The 23,621-nt window shown below is 40.3% G+C and overlaps 1 protein-coding gene and 1 non-coding gene across 8 annotated transcripts in view; one reads left to right on the top strand and one right to left on the bottom strand.

Moving 5' to 3' along the window:
* The first annotated feature begins 194 nt into the window (after nucleotides 1-194).
* The window catches only part of RPRD2 (regulation of nuclear pre-mRNA domain containing 2), a 90,956-nt gene continuing 67,529 nt past the window's right edge, over nucleotides 195-23,621 (top strand). For 3 of the 7 annotated variants that reach the window (XM_072769339.1, XM_072769338.1, XM_072769336.1), the window contains exon 1: nucleotides 195-1,452. In XM_072769339.1, coding sequence (XP_072625440.1) covers nucleotides 1,248-1,452 — 205 coding nt within the window. In that variant the 5' untranslated portion in view covers nucleotides 195-1,247. Of the gene's footprint in view, nucleotides 1,453-10,012; nucleotides 11,306-23,621 lie in introns of those variants that run through there. The other 4 variants (XM_072769337.1, XM_072769334.1, XM_072769333.1 and 1 more) reach the window with 2 other exon arrangements.
* TRNAK-CUU (transfer RNA lysine (anticodon CUU)) lies at nucleotides 9,689-9,761 on the bottom strand. Its single transcript has one exon. It is a non-coding gene; the product is annotated as a tRNA-Lys (tRNA).

Genomic DNA, 23,621 nt, shown 5'->3' with positions numbered 1-23,621 from the left:
GGTGAGATCACATCTTGCTTTTTATTCTTTCCTCGTCTCGAAAATTTTGCTAGGAAATTTTTCGCTTCACTTACTTCCTCTTACCACATCTAAAGAACCTACTGGCTATGAATGGTATCGTCCAAGGGGAGTGTAAAATATTGTTTGGTCTGGGAGTCTGCGTAGTGAACGGCTCACTGGAGCTGGCGCATGCGCACCTTTTGAGACACTGCAAGATGGCTGCCAGCCACTTTGTCGCGCGTCGGTGCCCCAAGGAGTTAGCGGCGGCGGCGGCAGCTACCAGAAAGTAACAGTAACCTCTGAGCGGTGGGAATTTCCCGGCCTGTTGTGGGAGCTGGACAGCCCCAAGAGGGGGACCTCGCTAGGAAGTTAAGGGCAGGACAGAGCGGTGAAGCCCCTCCCCCAACCTCTCCTAAGTTTGACCAATTCCCTCACCCTTCCTCCGGTTTTTCCTCCTAGCCCGCTACACGCCGGTCTGCTGCGCAGGCGCACAAATAATCGTAGCGCCTCCTTGGTCCTTGGGACTTGCAGCCTTCTGCGCGCGCTTCTCGTTCTTGTCCTTTGATTGGCCAGGCCGCCCCGCCATCACGCCTCCTCCGCTTTCTAGGTTGTGAAGGAAGCGGGGAGGCGGGGCGAAGCAGCGCGTGCGCGATACTGTTGCTGTCCCTTTGCTGCTATTGCGTTGCAAAAAAAAAAATCCTGACTAGGTAGCCTTGGGCCTTTTCTGTGCTAGAGGACCTAAAGGAGAAAGATTCTGCAACTGAAGGGGCAATCGGATAGTATTAAATTTAAGGTATTAACGCCTACCCTTACAGGAGTGTGGCGATAGGAGTGGGGACGAGCCTTAGCTTTGAGAGCTGAAGAGTGTAAAACCATTAGTTTCGGGGCCAGGCGTTTTGAAAGGCTTTGCAGGATCTGTTTTCTGCGCAATTCTTCCGTGACTATTGACTGGTTTAAACACAACCCCTTGAACAATTCTGATAAACCTTCGATGCCCGCAGCCCCTCCTTACAGCGTGTAGGAGTCACCAGCGTGCCCAGCAGCTGGTCCTCCCGACCTACCTCCAGAAGAGCCTAGCGCGTGTACCCTCCCCACCCCCTGACCTCCCTCCCCACCTGCGGCTTTCACGCACTCGCAGTGATTGTTTTGCCCGCTCCGGCTCCCGCTCCCGCCGCCGCCGCCGCCCCGCCGCCGCCGCCGCCGCCGCCGCCGCCAGAGGAGCAGCAGCGCTTGTGCAAACCGGGAAGATGGCGGCCGGCGGCGGCGGAGGCAGCAGTAAGGCCTCCTCCTCGTCGGCCTCTTCGGCAGGGGCTCTGGAGTCCTCGTTGGATCGAAAATTCCAGTCGGTAACTAACACCATGGAATCTATTCAAGGCTTGTCGTCCTGGTGTATAGAGAACAAGAAACACCACACTACTATCGTCTACCATTGGATGAAGTGGCTCCGGAGATGTGAGTGTCGGGGGTGACTAGGGAAGGGGAGACTGGGGAAATGGGAGGAAATCCTTCCCGAAACGCCTGGGGTTTTCCCTCGGAGCCACTGCATTCGGTTGGCCTTGTTCACATTAAAGCTTTGACGCGAGTGTTCCCAAACCCAGACTCCATTCCTAGGTAGGGTTGTCCTGAGCTGCAGGAGGCTCATCGTTTCTTGAATTTTTTTTTTATCAGCTACTTAACTGACTTGGTGTGTGTGACCTTGGGCCGTTGGGCCCAGATCTTTAGAAATTTAGGTATTATTTCATTTCAGAGCCTTTTAAGGTGCTGTTCTCTTTAGTGAACCTTCGCGGAAATTATCGCGTCCGTTTATTTCACAGAGGCCTTGACGTGCTAATTTCTGGTTTTCTTGATGATGGACAAGCTATGGTTCAAGCAATAGCAGAGCCACTCACTTGGTTGGAATATTTTGGACCGCTCTGTTTTACGCTGACCTAAAACTCGTGGTGTTATAGGAAGGGCCTTACTTGGATGAATGTTACGAAGTAACAGGAGCTCTACTTAGAACTGAGCCGACCACCTGGGAGGTTTCCTTGTACCTGAGTTTGCTGCAATCAAATAAATACGGGCTTCTTGATACTGGCCAGAAATAACTGTAGTCGGTATCATCATTAGTACCTTAGAATGAAAACATGTCCAGCTACTTTTCAGTCACTTGAAATACCTTTTTAAAGAAATGGGTTTGCCTTCAGAGGTAAAACAGGAAATCAGGAAATGGGCTTTTTGACTGTATAGTACTCCCCCCCCCCCCCCCAAGTTACTGCTTTTTTGTATCCATCAGAGATTTTTTTCCACTTTGCTTCTTTACTACAGAAAGGAGGTATAGTAAACTGTCAGGAAGCAGGGATTGTTTCCAAAACATTTCAAATCTCTTTGCAGTAAGTGTTGGAAAAATCATTGTTGTTTCCTGCTGAGAAGAGGGGTTAACCCTAAATCCATATATATCTATTTGACTTTAAGGTCTTTTGTTGCTTCTTGCCTATGGCATGTTACCAGTGAGACCCATCATCCAGTTACTCTTCTTATTCCACTTCTACCATTGTCTTTGTAATGTTTTGATTTGTGTTTACGTCTTGGGGAACAGATGGATAAAACTTACAAAATCATAGGCCCCAATCTTCAAACTATTTGTGTATATAAAGTTATTATTGGTGGAGATGTTTTGTGCCACTTTGAATATATGCTGAAAAGATTGTAGGACCAAGACAAGATTACCTATATTTACTTTCCAAGAAGCAAAATTAGAACATACAATATAGGCAGCCTGGGTGGCTCAGTGGTTGAGCCCCTCCCATCAGCCCAGAGCGTGATCCTGGAGTCCCGGAATCTAGTCCCGCATCGGGCTCCCTGCGAGGAGCCTACTTCTCCTTTTTTTTAAAAAAAGGAAAAGAACATACAATATAAAATACGGTAACAGTCATTAAAGGCTCACATATTAAGTATCTGTTATGTGTATTGCCATTTACAATATATCTATTTCATTATATTTTAAAATAACTCTAAGAGGTAGATTTTTAAATTTTTTTATCTTTCTTTAAAAATTTTATTTTATTATTATTATATTATTTTATTATTTTATTTTATTATTATTTTTTAAAGATTTTATTTATTTATTCATGAGAGAGAGAGGCAGAGACACATGCAGAGGGGGAAACAGGCTCCATGCAGGTAGCCCGATGTGGGATTCAATCCCAGGACTCCAGGATCATGCCCTGGGCTGAAGGCAGGCGCTAAACCGCTGCGCCACCCAGGGATCCCTAAAGATTTTATTGATTTGAGTGAGAGCACTAGTGGAAGAGGTATGGGGGGGGCAAGAGAGAGAATTTCAAGCAGACTCTCCTCCCCTCCCCCCCATGGGGCTCCATCCCAGGATACTGGGATCCTGACCTGAGCTGAAGGCAGCCACTTAACCATCTGAGCAACCCAGGCACCAGAGGTAGATTTTTAATTTTTATTTTTTTAAATTATTTTTTAAGATTTTATTTCTTTATTCATGAGAGACATAGAGAGAGGCAGAGAGATAGGCAGAGGGAGAAGCAGGCTCCCTATGGGGAGGGGAGCCTGATGCGGGACTCAATCCCAGGACACTGGGATCAGGACCTGAGCCCAAGGTAGATGTTCAACGACTGAGCCACCCAGGCGCCCCCAGAGGTAGATTTTTTAAATCATTGATTTACAGGTGAGGAAACTAAGGCCCAGAAATGTTAGGTAAATTGTTTAAGGTTACACAGAAAAAGGGTGAAGTTAGGATTTGACTCCACCATATCAGATGACAGTGACCACATTTAACTTTGTAATCATGGTTTCAAGATTAAAAAAAAAGAAAAGATTGTTCTTTAATGTGCTTGACACACTAGTGGTAGCAAATGCTCCTGTGAGTCTGAGAACATGCTCTCTCTCTCTCTCTCTCTCTTTTTTTTAAAACATTAGTACTAAATTATACAAACATTTAATGTTTCCTACCTTTGAGTTCTGGTGCTTTAACTGTATGGTTACATCATTTGCAAGACTGAGTTGGTCCCTGTACCTGTCTTGTGGGATTTCATATGACAATTAGAGTTTTTTTCTAGTTAGCAGTAAGAGATGAGCCAGAAGTTTTCTGCCTCTACTATTGTTGATATCTTGCCTGAGCTTATTTCCCTTGTATTGATATCTTGAGTGAAAAAGTGATTGCTGTAGTTAGATAATACTTCATTTTGAAGTGCATTATATATAATTTGTATAGGTAAATGCATTAGGCTTTCTAAAAACTTGATTCTTTTTTTTCCTTAGTGGAATAGAACTTCCTAAACTGTTAAGAGTTATTTGTAGTCATTTTGTCTTTACATTTAATGAACATCTATCTCAGGGTAAATAAAGCCTTTTGAGATAAAATTTCAGGAGAGTGATGAAGGGCACAGTGAAAATAGTTTATGCATTAAGCCTCATTTAGTTTCATATTTCTTTACAGTTGGGATTATTTTAGTTTGAGTTTGGTTTCTAAGTCAGCTTTAGGCAAGTTTGTGAAGGAGGTCTCTCTGACGGTCCCAGACTTTGTCGTTTTCCTGATGTCACTTTGCCTCTCTTTTTTGTTCTGGCATCCATTACTTAGGAATTGTGTTTATTTTTTATTTGTTTAAAGATTTTATTTATTTATTTATTCATAGAGACACAGAGAGAGAGAGAGAGAGAGAGAGAAAGAGGCAGAGACACAGGCAGAGGGAGAAGCAGGCTCCATGCAGGGAGCCTGATGTGGGACTTGATCCCAGGACTCCAGGATCTTGCCCTGGGCTGAAGGGAGGCGCTCAACCGCTGAGCCACCTAGGTGTCCCAAGATCTAAACTTCTTTTACTGTGGTTTACAAGTTCCCACACCACCTGCCCTGCCTACTACCTCTCAGACTTCTTCCAGTTCTGTTTTTGCATCATTTAGATGCAAGCTTGTGTATTACCTTCAGAAAGGCCCTTCTCTTATTTAACCTTATTCCAGGTGGTCCCTGCACTTGGTTTCCGTCACTTCACATTATTTTCAGTATATGAAATTACTTGTTTATTTGTTTATATTTTTTTTGTTTATCTTTTCCCCACCAGATTACAGAGCTAGGTCTTCTTTGCTGCTATATCCTCAAGCAACTAGAACAATGTTTAACACAATGTAAGCAGTCAATAAATACTTGTCAGCATAATTTTGTGTATTAATCAAGAACTTGCATTGTTTTAATTTCTGTTTATCAGAAAGAAATGTTTGTAATTCAGTGAAAGAAATGTTAATTATGGTTGTCAGGTTCAAGATATGGTTCTTTTTGTTTTGTTTTTGTTTATTTGTTTTCTAGATATGGCTGTTTTTGGACTTGATGTGCAGTTGACCAGATTTTCGTTTCATTTACTTCATTTATTTCTCATTTTAAAATGTGAAATAGGAATCAATGTAGAAAAATGCAGACATAAGAATTAGACCTATATTTAGACCTTAGTTCCTTCATTTAATACCTGGGTGAGGGGTGCCTGGGTGGCTCTGTGGTTGAGCGTCTGCCTTTGGCTTAGGTCATGATCTCCGGGTCCTGGGATTGAATCCCACTTCAGGCTCCCTGCTCCATGGGGAGCCTGCTTCTCCCTCTGCCTATGTCTCTAACTCTCAATCTGTGTCTCTCATGAATAAATACAATCTTAAAAAAAAATGAAAATAGGTCGTAACATATAAAAAACATTCAGAGTATTTATTATAATGACAGTGATAATACAGATAAAGATTGTCTTAAAATCCTGAGTATCCAGAATAATTACAGCAGAACTTTGTTTTGGGTATAGTGCTGGAAATTCCCAGTTAGGGGCAGATGGATTGGACCAGACTCTGTAATGAATTAGCAAGTACTCTGAAGAACTAGTAGGACAAAATCGAAATTACTGTGTTCGTTAAATTTCCATGTCTTCTAACCCTTGAATGAGTTGGTTTGTTTTAGAAGGTGTTATGAGAATTTAAGTGAGTTTTTGAAGAAAATGGAGATATAGGAGAGTAGTATAATTTGTAGAGCTAAAAATCTGTTAAGTCCCTTCAGTTATTTTTGATACAAACTTTAAGTATTTACACCCCAACCTTGACCTTCTGTTGAGTATCCTATTTTAGTAGTTATCACCTTAATGACCAATCTTTTTTTCTTCTACTCCCCTTACCCTCCCCCTCCCCCTCACTTGAAGGAACTCTCAGTACAGTCTGTTTTTTTTTTTTTTTTAAGATTTTATTTATTTATTCATGAGAGAGAAAGAGAGAGAGAGAGAGAGAGAGAGAGGCAGAGACACAGGCAGAGGGAGAAGCAGGCTCCATGCTGGGAGCCTGACGTGGGCCAGGGCCTGATCCCGGGTCTCCAGGATCAGGCCCTGGGCCAAAAGCGGTGCTAAACCACTGAGCCACCTGGCCTGCCCATCCCGCAAAAGAAGTTGTTATATAGAAATAGTCTAGCAAAAAAAAAAATTATCTTTTTACAGGATTAAATTGTTGCAGAAAGTTTACGAAGTGTGTTACCATTTTTTTAATTTATGACAGTGGTTTCTCAGTTTGGGCCTCAGGGATCCTTAGATAGACCCTGAAGATGGTGATAATTTTATAGCTAACTTTTATCCAGTGGTTCCTATGTGCCAGGCACCTTTCAAAGTATTTAATACATACTAATTAATTTTAGTCTTCACAGCTCTTTGAAGTGTAGGTGTTATGATCTGCATTTTACAGATAAGAAAACAGGGACACTAAGAGATTGATTAATTTGCCAGTGGTTACAGAACTATTACATGATAGAGCTAGGATTCAATCCAGGAATTCTGGATTTAGAGTGTGTATAGCCACTATATTATACAGCCATTCTGATTCACAAAATATTTCATACCACGTAGAGAACTCTAGACTACTTGCTCATTTATTTAAGAGAAGGCCATATAGATTAACCAGAATGTTGAGATTTTAAATCTTTGTGGGTGTTTTGTTTTTGTTTTCTGTGACACAGCTGATTATCTTGTGTGAATTTTGAGTTCTGATAGGCATTTTTGTTTTTGCTTGAAAACTTGTTAGCTATGAAACCTGATTACTAGATAAAAATTTCTAAATGTGAGGTGCATTTGGATTAAATAATAAAAGTAGTTTCTGGGATCCCTGGGTGGCGCAGCGGTTTGGCGCCTGCCTTTGGCCCAGGGCGCGATCCTGGAGACCCGGGATCGAGTCCCACATCGGGCTCCCGGTGCATGGAGCCTGCTTCTCCCTCTGCCTGTGTCTCTCTCTGCCTCTCTCTCTCTCTCAGTGTGACTATCATGAATAAATAAATTTAAAAAGAAAAAAATTTAAAAAAAAAAATAAAATAAAAGTAGTTTCTTTCTTTCTTTTTTAAGATTTTATTTATTTATTCATGAGAGACACAGAGAGAGAGGCAGAGACATAGGCAGAGGAAGAAGAAGGCTCCTTGCGGGGAGCACCATGTGGAACTCGGTCCCAGGACCCTGGGGTCACGACCTGAGCCAAAGGCAGATGTTCAACTATTGAGTCACCCAGGTGTCTCTCTCTCTCTCTTTTTTTTTTTTTTCTTGAAGTAATCTGTACACTCAAAGTGGGGCTTGAACTCATGACCCCAAGATCAAGAGACACACAGTATACAGACTGAGCAAGCCAGGTACCCCATAAAAGGGTTTTCTTGACAAAAAAATTTGAAGCGCAATACCGATAAGTGGGGAGTGTGGTCTGCTTTTGTTTATTTGATATTCCACAAATCTGAGGGTCTGGGACCATTTCTGCTGCTTTGGTTTCTGAAATGTAGTTACTTCTTTATTTACTGTTTTTTTTTTTTTTGGGCACAGATTTTAGAATTTTTATTACTTTTTTTTTTTCTTCAAACAGCAGAGGCCAGGATGCCTGGGTGGCTCAGTTGGTCGGTTAAGCATCTGCCCTGGGATCAAGTCATGATCTCGGGGTCCTGGTGTCCAGCCCTGCACAGGGCTCCCTGCTGAGCAGGGAGTTTTCTCCTCCCTTTTCCTCTCCCCGGCTAGTGCTCTCTCTCTTTCTTAAATAAATAAATAAAATCTTTAAAAACAACAACAGAGGTCAACCACAGATATGGACCTCCAACAATAAAAGCAGTATCTTGAGGCACCTTGGTGACTTAGTCGGTTAAGATCTGCCTTCTGCTCAGGTCATGATCTCAGGGTCCTGGGATCAAGCCTTGTATCGGGCTCCCTGATCAGTGGGGAGCCTGCATCTCCCTCTCCCTCTGCCTGCTGCACCCTCGGCTTGTGCTGTCAAATAAATAAGTAAAATATTTAAAAAAAAAAAAAAAAATAAGCAGCCTGGGTGTCTCAGCGGTTTAGCGCCACCTTCAGCCCAGGGCGTGATCCTGGAGATCCGGGATAGAGTCCCAGATTGGGCTCCCTACATGGAGCCTGCTTCTCCCTCTGCCTGCTGTGTTTCTGCCCCCCCCCCCCCCCCCGGTCTCTCATGAATAAAAATAAATAAATAAACAAACAAATAAGTAAAATCTTTACAAAAAAATAAATAAAAAGCAATATCTCAAGTGCCAGATACTGAGTATATTAGGTTTCCTACTTAGTAATATCTGTATCTACCTAATAAGTCACAGGGTAATAGTTGTGAGTTTCTATGCTGTGATCCAAAAGCCTAAAAACAGAAAACAAATGCAAAAGCCTAAAAGCAGCTGGCATAGTTAACTGTTTATTTTCTTTGTAATCCGACCTTTGTAGCAGGTATGTAGGCTAGATATTTAGAATATATAACAACATTGTCATAGGCATAAAGCTTTTTATTTTTTAAAATATCTTATTTGTTTGTTTATTTATTTGAGGGAGCAAGAGCATGAGAGGCGTGAGGAGTAGAGGGAGAAGCCGACTCCCTCCTGAGCAGGGAGCCTGATGCAGGCTTGGTGGGGGCTTGGTGTAGGGTTCAATCTCGGAACTCCAGGATCATGATCTGGAGCTGAAAGCAGATGCTTAATAACTGGGCCACCCAGGTGCCTGGTGTAAAGCTTTTTAATTACATGTCATATGTATATGAACGAGTAATACAGGGGGACTAGATACGAAGTCTAACTCTGAGTATCAAGATGAATTTTACTTATAAGTCCCGGGCTTATATTCAGTTCTTTTACGAATATTTGTTGAATACCTGTTGTACTAAGCACTGGGGATACAGCATGTGAACAAAATGGAGAAATATGTTTGCCCTTTTGGAGCTTATATTCCAATAAGGGGAGACAATAAACAAGATAAATAGGTAAAATATATTAGAAAGTAAAAATATTAGAAGTACTGTAGAGAAGTATAAAGCAGGATAGGAAAATACAGAGCGTTATAGGAGTTTGCAGTTTTAAATTAGGTGGTTAAGAGAAGGCCTTACTCGGAAAGTGATATTTGTGCAGACAGATGAGGTATTAAGCAATATAGATAATGAGAGTGTGAGGAGAGAATGTTCTAACACAAAAGAACAGAAAAATACAAAGGTCCTGAGATGTGCCTGGGGAGTTTAAGGAAGAGCAAGAAAGCTTTTGTGGTGAAAAAGGAGTAGTTTAGCAGATGAACTCAGATTATGGTGGGTGATAGTGGAAGAAGGGGCACATCACAATGTTTTATAGGTATTTTAAGGACTTTGGCTTTCATTCTGAGTGAGATGGGGAGCTATTTGAGCAAAGGAGTGATATGAACTGATAAATATTTTTAAGTGAGCTCTAGGCCCTCTGTGGGGCTTGAACTCATGTCCCTGAGATCAAGAGTCTCATGCTCTACCAACTGAGCCAAGTAGGCACCCCCCATGATTTATGTTTTTAAAAGGTCATTCCGATTGTTGCAGAAACAGGGATACCGATTAGGTGTCTGTTGTAGTAACCAGTTAGGTATCTGTTGTAGTAATCCAGGAGTAAGATGTTAGTGGTTTGGACCAGGTTGTGGCCTGTGTAAGTGATTTAATTCTGGATCTATTTTGAATGTAGATCTAATCAGATTTCTAGATGGATTAAACATCAGGTAAGAGGGAAGAAATCCAGAATGACTGGTTTTTTTTTTTTTTTTTTTTTTTGCCTGGCTAGAAAGAGTTGATATTTATTAATATGAGGAAGGCTGTAAGTAGAACAGATTTTGGTAAGAAGATCAGAAATTTAGTCCTTTTTTTTTTTTTTTTTTTTTTTTTAAGATTTTATTTACTTCTTCATGACAGGGCGGCGGGGCAGAGACACAGGCAGAGGGAGAAGCAGGCTCCATGCAGGGAGCCCGATGCAGGACTCGATCCTGGGTCTCCAGGATCACACCCCAGGCCGAGGGCGGTGCTAAACCGCTGGGCCACCCGGGCTGCCCAGAAATTTAGTTTTGAATGTTAGGTTTGGATTGCCTATGTTTTAAAATATCTTCATTGAGATATAATTCACAAATATAAAATTCATTCATGTAAAGTGTACAATTCAGTTGTAGTATATTCACAGAATTAGGCAACAGTCACCACAGTGTGTGTGTTTAATGTATAGGTTGTCTTTGGAGCCGCAGGGCTAGAAGAGATCTACATCAGAATTAAGTATAGATAGAGTAATACGTGTAGATAGAGAAGAGGTCCGGAGAGAAGGATTTAGAGCATTCAGTATTTCAGATCCCTCTTTCTGCTTATTTAGTCTAATGTGTTCTTGGCTTAGATTCTTTTTGAGGTTTAAGGTAAACCTTATTTTAGTTCCCCAAAGAAGTAATAAATCTATTTTGAGCTCTTGAATGTTTCTACTCTTGGTTTAGGCTAAAAAGCACTTATGGATTAGTTAGGCAGTAGCTGTATCATAATTACCAACTATAAAATTATTGCATAACTGGTTCTCTCTCTGTCCTTTGGATGCTAAGATCACTTCTTCTTCATTCTATTGCCCTAAATTCATAGAGATGTAGATTATATTTTCCATGTTTCCTGACAGTGTTTGAAAACATGAACTACCTAATTATGACATATAATTATTGCAATGGTATGTACTAAATGAGCTTTTTTTACTTGGATTATGATACTTTATAATCAGTCATTATATTCTTCATTTAGCTGGGTTGTCTCTCAACTGCAGAAGGGTGATGATACAAACGTGGCCCTAGGTGGGTTTGAAGCCTTGTATATAACATAATTTTGTTATATATTCCATAGTAAGCTAAATGTTAAATTATGTAGCAAGTAAACATTCCTTTAACTAAAAGTGTGAAACAATATTGACAAACTTCAAATTATTCTTTGTTACGGAAAGGAAAATTTCATTGGCAGTGGAAAAATGCTAATTAATATTTGCTCAAATAGGTCACACCAAAATTACTGTTTTGTCTGCAAAGAAAGGGTAAGTGTGTATATGTGTATAATTTTTTAAAAATTTTAATTATTAGAGAGCATGAGTTGGGGAAGGGGTGCTGAGGGAGAGGGAGGTGACTCCCCACAGAGGGTCTTGGGGCTAGATTTCAGGACCCTGAGATCTTGACCTGGGCTGAAGTCAGATGTATAACCAGCTGAGCCACCTAAGCACCCCTGTATGTGTACAATTTCTTAGGGAGTGGAGGGTTACTGATTTTATTTTTAGTGATTGGCTTCCTGCTTTTCATAAACTAATAAATAATAGATGCATCCAAATTAGTTTTTCTCCTAAGCTTTTGTCAATTAGTTATATTTGTTTTAAAATTTCAACTATCTGGGCAGCCTGGGTGGCTCAGCAGTTTAAGCGCCTGCCTTCTGCCCAGGGTGTGATCCTGGAATCCCCAGATCGAGTCGACGTCCGGCTCCCTGCATGGAGCCTGCTTCTCCCTCTGCCTCTCTCTCTCTCTCTTTCTCTCTCTGTATAAAATCTTTAATAAAAAAAATTTTTCAGCTGTCTGAGGTGTCTGGGTGGCTCAATGGTTGAGACGCCTTTGGCTCAGGGTGTGATCTGGGGATCCTAGGATCGAGTCCCTCATTGGGCTCCCTGAGAGGAGCCTGCTTCTCCCTCTGCCTCTCTCTCTCTTTGTATCTCTCATGAATAAATAAATAAAATCTTAAAAAAATAAAATAAAATAAAATAAAATCTTAAAAAATATATTTCAACTATCTGAGAAGTAAGGATATAAGAGGTTTTTTAATGTCTAGAAGAAGTTCAGAGACTCTAGTAAAAATTACTCAGGAACTTAATAGTGTTATACAAACCAGCTAGACTGAGTTTCTCATCCATTTGTCAAGGAAACAAGAAATAGTTGGTGTTCTGTAGTGCTTTCAGATCCCACTGCTCCCACAGATTTTAATTATAGAACACTGGAGGAATGCACATCTTGTAGAGAAAGCAGTAGAACCTAGTTACTCTTTTTGGAAAAAGGCAACAATCCCATCTATACTTTGGAACATGAAAGTTTTTCTAAGATAAGACAGTTTTTTAAAAAATGAATTTTGATTCTTACAAACATTGAAATAGAGCGTCTTTGATGAAAGAAAGTGTTCAGTGTGCTAGGTTTATTTTGTTTGTGGCCTTTATCTTTCCCTCCTCTCTTCCTCCTTCACTCTCTAGTGGTTAGTTTCACTTTGACTCTATAGTTCTTTGGTACCCACTAGCAAAGACAGTGTGTTTCTTTATTACCCTTTAGTAGCACTGTTACAGGGAGATCTTTTATTTTTTTATTTTTTAAAATTTTTATTTATTTATTCATGAGAGACAGAGAGAAGGCAGAGACATAGGCAGAGGGAGAAGCAGGCTCCTCCCAGGGAGCCTGATGAGGGACTCGATCCTAGGATCCCAGGATCACACCCTGAGCCAAAGGCAGACACTCGACTGCTGAGCCACCCAGGCGTCCCAGAAAAGACCTTTTAATGTTAGAAATTAGAGCTTACCATTTTGAAAAAATATTTATTTATTTGAGTTTATTTAATCTCTACACCCTATGTGGGACTCAAACTCACGACCCCAAGATCAAGAGTCGTATGCTCCTCTGGCTGGGTTAGCAACCACCAGTTTTTATTTTAAAAATACCAGAATGGACCCTGTACTGTTTTTGTGTTCCCTTTACCATCAGGTTAATTTAAAAATTGTAGCATAATGCGTTATTTTAAAATGATGATCTCTGTGTCCAGGGGGCAGTCATTATTTGAATTATTAAGGTTTCTTTTATAGTGTGTTCCTATGTCCAAATACAGAGGATTTAGAAAATGAAGTTAGAAATACTGTGTGCTTGCTCTGTGGAAAACTCTGTATTGGAATTATAAGGAACTTAATTCTTAGTAACTTAGGAATTGAACAAAAATAACTGGTTCTGGGAAGTCTGATAGTATGAGGTTTTTATATGCTGTAACATTTTAGAAGGGAGTATCACTTTTTGGTTGGGGTGAAGTTGTCATAGGTATTACCTATAATCTTGACATCAGCTTTGCAAGATATGAATTGACCCTACCTTAAAATTTTATTTTATCTATTTTTTTAAAAAGATTTTATTTTTTTATTCATCAGTGAGACATGGAGAGACACAGGCAGAGGGAGAGGCAGGCTTCCCTTGGGGAGCTTGATGGGGGACTTGATCGCAGCACCCTGGGATCATGACTTGAACCAAAGGCAGACACTCAACCACTGAGCCACCCAGGCGCCCACTTTAATATTTTACAAATTGAGGAAAGTTAATTGGTTATTTGAGGAAATTGTCAGAACATTTATTGCATAGAAAAAGGAAACCAGGGATCCCGGGGTGGCTCAGCGGTTTAGCGTCTGCCTTCGGCCCAGGGCGTGATCCTGGAGTCCTGGGATCGAGTGCCCCATCCCGCTCTCTACATGGAGCCTGCTTCTCCCTCTGCCTGTGTCTTTACCTCTCTCTCTCTCTCTCTCTTTCTGTGTGTGTCTCTCATGAATAAATAAATAAAATCTTAAGAAAAAAAAAGGAAAAGGAAACCGTACCTGATTTCAGAGTAGCTAAGCTGTAAGGCTAATTTTCATTTGTTTGTTTTATATAGGCAGAAGGTTAAAGTGAGAGAAAAAAGAAATGCAGTGGATTCAAAGCCTGAGTTACTTACAAGTACTTTGTTATTATTTAGCAACATTCTTTATTTAATTTCCAGTCATTTATATAGTCAACTTCACAAATGTCACTAATAAATTTAATGATAGCTAACAATGGTACACTAGAATGTGCAACTCTTGAGATCTCAGGGTTGTGGGTTCAAGTCCTATTTTGGGTGTAGAGATTACTTAAAAATAAAATCTTAAAAGAAGTGGCCTACATATATCAAGTTCTTATGTGATCTCCTTCAGTATAAAAACTCATGAGGTAGGTACTGTGTAATTTTTATAACTGTGTAAGTGTACAATTAACTACACTGATGACAGGCAAAATAATATAAATGATAAGTGAAATATTTCATATCTTAGTGAGGGAAAATAAATTGAAGGTACAAGGATGGTAAACAGTAGAGCTAGGATTCAAATCTAAGCAGACTTTTTTTTTTTAAGATTTTTATTTATTTATTCATGAGAAACAGAGTGTGAGAGGCAGAGACACAGGCAGAGGGAGAAGCAGGCTCCACGCAGGGAGCCCAATGCGGGACTTGATCCTGGGACTCCAGCATTACGTCCTGGGCTGAAGGGAGGCGCTCAACCGCTGAGGCACCCAGGCATCCCCCTTTTTTTTTCTTTAAGGAGTGAATAGGAGCAGAGCGAGACAAGGAAAACATAAGCACACTCCATGTTCTGTGCAGAGCCCCACATAGGGATCAATCTCACAACCCTGAGATCATGACCTAAGCCAAAATCAAGAGTTGGATGCTTCACTCACTAAGCCACCCAGGCGGCCCCAAATCTTTTTTTTTTTTTTTAATTTATTTGAGAGAGAGTAAGTAGGCATGGTGTAGGGTTGGGGGAGGAGCAGAGAGAGAGAGAGACCTACCCAGATGCTTCACTGAGTGTGGAGCCCATCATGAGGCTCCATCCCACAACCCTGGGATCACAAACTGAGCTGAAACCAAGAGTTGGATGCTTAGCCACCTGTGCCACCCAGGAGCCCGCAAATCTAAGCAGTCTGGCTCCAGAGTGTATACTCCACCATCGTGCTAGATTGCTTCCCACTTCTTTCCAAGTTTATTGGTATTTTGTAGTGTTCCATAGGCAGTATGTTATATATGGTGTAATGGTTTCCGAACAGCATTGTGCTTATTTTTTTCCAATTTCATTGAGATATATTTGATGTATAACATTGTGTAAGTTTAAGGTATATATTGTGATATTTGACACACAAATGTATTGCAAAATAATTACCACAGTAAGGTTAGTTAACATATCACCTCACATAATTACCTTTTTTTTTTAGTGTTTTTTAAGATTTTATGTATTTCAGGGAATCCCTGGGTGGCTCAGCAGTTTAGCGCCTGCCTTTGGCCCATGGAGTGATCCTGGAAGTCCTGCATCGGGCTCCCTGCCGGGAACCTCCTTCTCCCTCTATTTAAGTCCCTGCCTCTCTCTCTCTCTGTCTCTCATGAATAAATAAATAAAATCCTAAAAAAAAAAAGAAAAGAAAAGAAAAGATACAGAGAAAATAAAAATGACAGTGAACAGAAATAAGAGTATGAATTTGTACTTTTTTTTTTTAAGATTTTATTTAAAAAAAAAAGATTTTATTTATTCATGAGAGACACACAGAGGGAGAGACAAACACAGGAGGCAGAGGGAGAAGCAGGCTCCATACAGGAAGCCTGATGCAGAACTTGATCCTGGGACTCTGGGATCACACCCTGAGCCAAAGGCAGATGCTCAACTGCTGAGCCATCCAGGCATCCCTGAATTTGTACTTTTTACAAACTGTAGCATTTCCCCAAAAGTGATATTTACATGTCAGTATCAGAGTTTAGGAACTATCATGTTAAACCTTGTTTCGTGCTGCTGAGTGTTAGTGCAGTTAATAAGGTGCTTTATGAATTTCCAAGAGGCAGGGGATAAAGATATTCAGCATTTTCCAAACTTACTTGACCATGGAATCTTTCTTCTTTAACCATCTCACGTGATTAGTATTCCATGGAACACATTTTGGGAAACTTTGTTAAGAAAGTTTTTTCTAAAAAAAATAAAAATAATAATAAAAAAAGAAAGTTTTTCTAGGGCAGCCTGGGTGGCTCAGCGGTTTAGTGCCACCTTCAGCCCAGGGCATGATCTTGGAGACCCAGGATCGAGTCCTGCTTGGGGCTCCCTGCATGGAGCCTGCTTCTCTCTCTGCCTGTGTCTCTGCCTGACTCTCTCTGTGTCTATTATGAGTAAATAAATAAAAATAAAAATTGAAATCAAATCCGTGAAGCCAGAGATTTAATATAGTTCATATTTTTAATATTATCATTAAAACATAAAGTAAAATATAAATTTATACTATATTAAATATAGATAATCTTCTAATATAAATCATTAGCAGCTCCTGGCTTTGCTGCTTCCTTTGACTTTGGTCTTTTTGCCTGAGTCACCTTTATAATTGCCCTGTGTGATATAGGTAGCTAGATTGGACTTAAGCACCTTTTTTGCCATGTTTAATTACCCTGACTAGTGCTTTCAGAACCATCTGTCTCTGTTCAGTAGTTCAAAATTGCTGAAGTTTTAATTTTTTTCTTAACCAACTTTGGAAAGATTAACCTAGTGGAGATCTAAATCCTTTCTTTCCCCAAGGATCTTTCCTTTGGGTTCTTGCCCTGAGATGCAGACTCACCCTATAAGTGGGGGGGCGGGTGTGAAGAGTGGAGGGGACTGAGCCCAGGGAGTTTCTGAGCTAGGTAGTAAATAGGGTAATGAGTTTGTGGTGAAAGTGAGAGGGGTGGTGATGGATGAGTAGGTGAGGGAAAGATAACCAAGGAAGATGAATGGAGCTGCTTTTGTATAATGCCAACAAAAAGTGTTGTATTTTGGGATTTAAAATAGCACAGTAAACTGTAATACCTGAAGCTGATTATAGTTACTAAAAATAAATAATATATTTCGGGAAAAATGTCAGGAGTCCATTATAAAATCCAACAAATGACCAAGATTCGAATTAGTATAGCAGTAATGGGGAAGGCAGAAAAGATCTAAAAGGTATTTAAAATGTGGAATTTGATAGAACTGGCTGACCAGCTGGATGTTGGGGATAAGAGGAAAGCTTGGAAGACAGAGTCTGTGGATTCTGTCTTGGATGGCAGGGAATTTGGGAGGAAGCGATAGATAATAAAAGTAGGCTTGAGTATATGGATTTGGGAATGTTTGGAGAGCATCTGAGAAGAGTTGTTTGGTAGATAATTAGCCATATAAATGGTGCTTATAATCCTAGTATTGGCTAATATTTATTGATAGTTATGGGCTTGATGCTGTCCTAGAAATTCTATGTGTATTATGTCATGTAATCTTGACAACCTTTGAATGGATAGGTACGATTGTTATTCCATTGTGTATGAGGAAAGCACTGTTTAGAATGGGTCACACACAGGCACCTGGGTGGCTCAATGGTTGAGTGTCTGCCTTTGGCTTGGGTCGTGATCCCAGGGTCATGGGATCGAGTCCCACAACGCTTCTCCCTCTGCCTGTGTTTCTGCCTCTCTCTGTGTGTCTCATGAATAAATAAATAAAATCTTAAAAAAAAAAAAAGAATGGGTTATTCAGTTGGAAATGGGGCTGGGCTTTGAAACTGGTTCTGACTCAAGAAAGATGTTCATAACCACTTTACTGTATTTGGGGGGGGGGGATTTGAACTAGAGTTGCAGACTTGGGAGTTGTAGACATATTGGTAGTAGTTAACGAATGAACACTTCAAGGAACAGTGTTTGAGAAGAGAATACGGCCAATGAAAAAATCTTGGGTAACACCAGAGTTTCAGAAGTTAGCAGAAAAAGAGTTGTCCTAAGTAGGTGTGAGAGGATCAGAACAAAGTGATTTTTCAGAAACTAAGGAAAGAAAGTTTGCCAGAGGAATTTTGGTGGAGATGGTTTTGGGAAGGAGCATGATTATTTTGGGCAGAAGGGTAAATAGAAAGACCTCTATTTCTGGTGATACGTGACATTAGATTTTGTAGGATCTTCCCACTAAAAGCAACAACAACAAAACAACTAAATCCTGCATAAATTGCAACAAATACGATTTTTTAAAAATATTTTATTTATTTATTCATTCATGAGAGACACAGAGAGGTGGAGGCAGAGGGAGAAGCAGGCTCCCTGCAAGGAGCCTGATGTGGGACTCGATCCCAGATCCCGGACCATGCCCTGAGCTGAAGGCAGAGGCTCAACTGCTGAGCCACCCGGGCATCCCCAAATATAATTTTTTAAATAAACTTTTAATTTAATTATATTTTTTAAAGATTTTATTTATTTATTCATGAGAGACACACGCACAGAGAGAGAGAGAGAAGCAGAGACACAGGCAGAGGGAGAAGCAGGCTCCATGTAGAGAGCCCAACGTGGTACTCGATCCCAGGTCTCCAGGATTACACTGGGCTGAAGGCGGCGCTAAACCGCTGAGCCACCAGGGCTGCCCCCTAATTTTATTTTTAAAAGAGATTTTATTTATTTGTTTGAGAGAGAGCAGGTACATGTGAGCAGGGGGAGGGGCGAAGAAGGAGGGGAAAAGAATCTCAGGCTGACTATTCTAAGCACAGAGCCCAGTATAGGACTTGATCCCACAACCCTGAGATCATGACCTGAGCAAAAATAAAGCATCAGATGCTTAACTGATGAGGCATCCGGTGCCCCAGTAAACTTTTTATTTTATAGTAGCTTTAGATTTACAGAAAAAGGGCAGCCAGGGTAGCTCAGCGGTTTAGCACCACCTTCAGCCCAGGGTGTAATCCTGGAGACCCAGGATCGAGTCCCACGTTGGGCTCCCTACATGGAGCCTGCTTCTCCCTCTGCCTGTGTCTGCCTCTCTCTCCCTACCCCCCACCATGTCTCTCATAAGTAAGTAAGTAAGTAAGTAAGTAAGTAAATAAATAAATAAATAAATCTTTTTAAAAAATTTACAGAAAAGTTATAAAGGTTGTATCACCTGTGTCTGCTCTTGTTAACATCTTACAATAGAAAAAAAAATAACATCTTAAAATAGTATGGTGTCTTTGTTAAAACTAATGACTTAATATTGATACATAATTATTAACTAGAGTCTGTACTTTTTGCCTCATGTCTTTTTCTGTTCTAGGCTCCCATCCAAAATTCTGCATTATATTTAGTCATGTTTCTTTAGGCTTCTTTAAACTTCAACAGTTTTAAGCAGTACTATTTGGCTATTTTGTGGAGCATCCTTCATGATTAGCTGAGGTTATAGGTTCTTGAGAAGAAGAATGCAGAGGTAAAGTGCTATTTTCTTCACACCATATCAAGAGTATCCTACAAGACGACTTATCACTGATGATGCTAACCTTGACTGAGGCAGTGTTTATCAGGTTTCTTCACTGTAAAGTTATTCTTTTTCCCCTTTTATCATACTGTATACTTTGCAAAGAAGTCACTGTACACAGTTCACACTTAAGGAGTGGGGAGTTATGCTTCATCTCCTTGAGGAGGCAGTATCTATGTAAATTATTTGGAATTCTTCTTCTTTTTTTTTTTAAGATTTTATTTATTTATTCATGATAGTCACACAGAGAGAGACAGAGAGGCAGAGACACAGACAGAGGGAGAAGCAGGCTCCATGCAAGGAGCCCGACGTGGGATTCGATCCCGGGTCTCCAGGATTGCGCCCCGGGCCAAAGGAAGGCGCCAAACCGCTGCGCCACCCAGGGATCCCTGGAATTCTTCTATATAGGAGGTTCCATGCATAGTTTTTAATTCATTACTGGTTCCATGCATAGTTTTTAATTCATTCATTCATAGTTTTTAATTCATGCTAAAAAAGTAAGGATGCTCTGTAAGGGTCTGTTCTCACTTATAAGAGTGAAGAATCCGCTAAAACAGGACAGTGAACAGTGAGCCAACAGAAAAGGCAAGATTGCCTCCAGGGCAGATGCCCATATTAGCATTAATGGGAGATGTTGTCTTTGGCCCGTAGCAAATATAAGAACCCTCTGGGAAGGATGCTAAATTGGACCAAGGACTAGTTTCCATCCTCAGTTCACCAGAGCAAGTGCAAATACATTTTGAGAGGTAGCCTTTTCTTTTCTCTTTTTTTTTTTAGATTGATTGATTGATTGATTAATTTGACAGAGAGAGTTTGCGTGCACACACAAGCAGGAGGAGTGGCAGGCAGAGGGAGAGGAAGAAGCAGGCTCCATTCAAAGCAGGGAGCCTGACACAGGGCTTGATCCCAGGACTCCGGGATCATGACTCAAGCTGAAGGCAGATGCTTAACCGACTGAGCTACCCAGGCAACCCCAAGAGAAATAGCCTTTTCTGGTTAAGCTCTGAATTACCACAGATAAAATTCAACAAAATATAAATTCAAAATTAAAGAATAAAAAATATAATAATAATAATAATAAAAACTACCAAACACAAGGAAATAAGCCAGTATGAGTGAGATTTGGTAGAAAGAAACCCCTAAAGATTTAAACTATTAGAATGATAAAATATAAAATGTTTAAATCAATAAAAGGTAGAATCTAAAATACTGTAGGAAATGAAAGACTCTCAGACTTGGTTATATAGATTTTGTAAAGGAACCAAGTGAAATGTTAGAAATGAAAAATATAGGGGTGCCTGGGTGGCTCAGTCTGTTAAGCAATCTGCCTTGGGCTCACGTCATGTTCTCAGTATCCTGGAATTGAGCCCTGCATTGGATTTCCTGCTCAGCGGGAAGTCTGCTTCTCCCTCTCCCTCAGCACCACCCCCCCATCATGAGTGCTCTCCATCTCTCTCAGATAAATAGATAAAATCTTTTTAAAAAAAGAAATGAAAAATATAATTGTTGAAATTAAAAGCCCAATGGATGGATTAATTGACTGAAAAATCTAAAGTAATTTCTCAGAATATAATGTTGAAAGATAAGTTGATAAGAATGATAATGAATCTAACATATGTGTGATTGAAGTCCTAGAAGGAGAGAGTGGAGAACAGGTGATACTTGAAGGAATAATGCTGAGAGGTCTGAAGAATTAGTGAAAGACCTGAATGTACAGGAAGCAGAATGACTATGAAGGAGATTAAATAAAAAGAAATGCATACCTACACACTCTGTGGCTAAACTGAATACTAAAGTCAAAGGGAGGCCCTTAAAAACAGATAGAATAAATAGCTTGCAAAGGAAGATAGACCAATAGCAACAGTAGTAGTTAGAAGACACAAGATAAAACTTCCAAGTGCAGAGAGAAAACAACTATCAATTGAGAATTGTATACTTAGCAAAGCTATTTTTTTTAAGATTTTATTTATTCATGAAAGACAGAAAGGCAGAGAAGCAGCCCAATGTGGGACTTGATCCTAGGACCCAGGACCACGAACGACCCAGCTGAAGGCAGATGCTTAACCACCTGAGCCACCGAAGTGCTCCCTCTAAGTCATGTTAGATGGAGAGAAAAGTATGAACTTTAAAATATTTATTTATTTATTTTAAATTAATACCTCTACACCCAATGTGGGGCTCAAACTCAAGATCAAGAGTTGAATGCTTTTCTGACTGAGCCAGCCAGATGCTGCAGAATGGTTTTTAAAGATTTATTTTCTTATTTTGTGTGTGTATGTGAGAGAGAAAGCATGCATGCACACAGGGGTTGGGGGGAAGGAGGAGGCATAGGGAGAGAGAATCTCAAACAGACTCAGATTCTGTGCTTAGTACAGAGCCCTATGTAGGGCTCGATCCCATGACCCCGAGATCATGAGCTCAGATGCTCAAGCAGTTGCACCACCCAGGTGTTCTCTGCCCCAGAACAATTTTTTAAATCCATGAGCAAACAGCTCAGCTGTGTGATTAACCAACATTGAATCATGTATGAGCAGAGTTTGGGTTATAATCAACTTTTTAAAACATTTTGCTGATTAAATGATATGTGCATAATTATTATTCTGTGTGGTTATTAGGTATAAGTAATTAAATAACTCATGTAAATCTCTGTATTTAGTGTTACTATAGCAGACCAAGGCAGACCAAACATTTTTGAGGTCACCTGAGAAGACCATTGACTTGAAGCTCTAAGACTTCTTTGAAGATGAGAGTTTCCAGGAGATTGGGCCTCTGATTTTTTTGCAGCCTAGATGTTTCAAGAGCCAGAACAGAGCAAGGGAGTTGTAGGATTGGAGGAGGTAAAAACCATAAAGCCTTTTTCTTTCCATTTTCAGAGGCCAGAGTTAGAAGTAAGAAACTTGTCATACATACTTAGTTTAATTCGATGGCATCTTTTTCATATACTTACCTGATACATACCAACCTAGAAAGAAAACTGAGAGAAAACAACTACACTTAGTGAAGTATTTAACTTGTTCTGTAACAGTAGTAGGTACTACAGACAGATATTTCACATATATTATTTATTTATTCCTTCCAAAAGTATTTTGAACTATTGCGTTCATTTAAAGTATTTTTATTTATTTATTTATTTATTTATTTATTTATTTATTTATTTGAGAGAGAGAGTACAAGGAGCCTGATGGGCCCAATTCCAGGACCCTGAGATCACAACTGAGCCAAAGTCAGACACTTAACCCACTGAGCCATCTCAGGCTACCCCTATTGTGTTCATTTTAAGATATGGAAATTAGCTCAGTGGTTGAGGATCTGCCTTTGACTCAGGATGTGATCCCAAGGTCCTGGGATCAAGTCCCACATCAGGCTTCTCAGGGGGCCTGCTTCTCCCTCTGCCTATGTCTCCACCTCTCTCTGTGTGTCTCTATGAATAAATAAAATCCTTAGAAAAAAAGATGATACGGAAATTAGGGCTCAGAGACATGTCATTTTAGTCAAGGTCATGACCCAGTTAGTAGTTACTGAGGTACAGTTTGAATTAATGTCTATCTGCGTCTAATTTCCAAAGCCATTCTCTGAAAGGAATGAGAATTCTGATATGTGGATTTGAGATAGGATTATGCTTAGCACTTAAAATGGGACAGATTACATTACTTATTTGATACTATTTGATACTCCTCTTTTCATTATCATTTTCATAATGGTGAAAAATTAGGTCAAACTTTGAAAGAGTAAATGTTTTATTTATTTTTTTAAATGTTTTATTTTTTAAAGATATTTATTTATTTGTTTATTTATTTGTTTGTTTATTTATTTATGAGGGAGATAGAGACACAGGCAGAGAGAGAGAAGCAGGCTCCACGCAGGGAGCCTGACATAGGACTCGGTCCCTGGTCTCCAGGATCATGCTCTGGGCTGAAGCAGCTCTAAACCACTGAGCCACCCGGGCTGCCCAGGAGTAAATGTTTTAAAAGAACCTGGGGCAGATTATCTGAGACTCTATAATAACAGACATAGAAGGTGGAGTTGGTTAACAAGGGACAGGAGTAAAAGATTCCTTCTCCTTCATATTAGGTCATTCCTTAGTGTCATCTAGGGGAACCCTGAAAATCTGGGAGAGAGAAGCAGATAGTTTGGAGCAGAAGGGAAGAGGATGCCTGGATGGGGGTGATTTTATTTTATTAAAGATTTTATTTATTCATGAGAGATGCAGAGAGTGAGAGAGAGGCAGAGACACAGGCAGAGGGAGAAGCAGGCTCCATGCAGGGAGCCCGACAACGTGAGACTCGATCCCAGGTCTCCAGGATCACACCCTGGGCTGAAGGTGGTG

The sequence above is a fragment of the Canis lupus genome, chromosome 12 (genome assembly GCF_048164855.1).
Source record: "Canis lupus baileyi chromosome 12, mCanLup2.hap1, whole genome shotgun sequence".
In the NCBI taxonomy this organism is placed as follows: Eukaryota; Metazoa; Chordata; class Mammalia; order Carnivora; family Canidae; genus Canis; species Canis lupus.
Note: the sequence above shows the minus strand (reverse complement) of the source record. Positions and strands in the feature narration are given on the sequence as shown.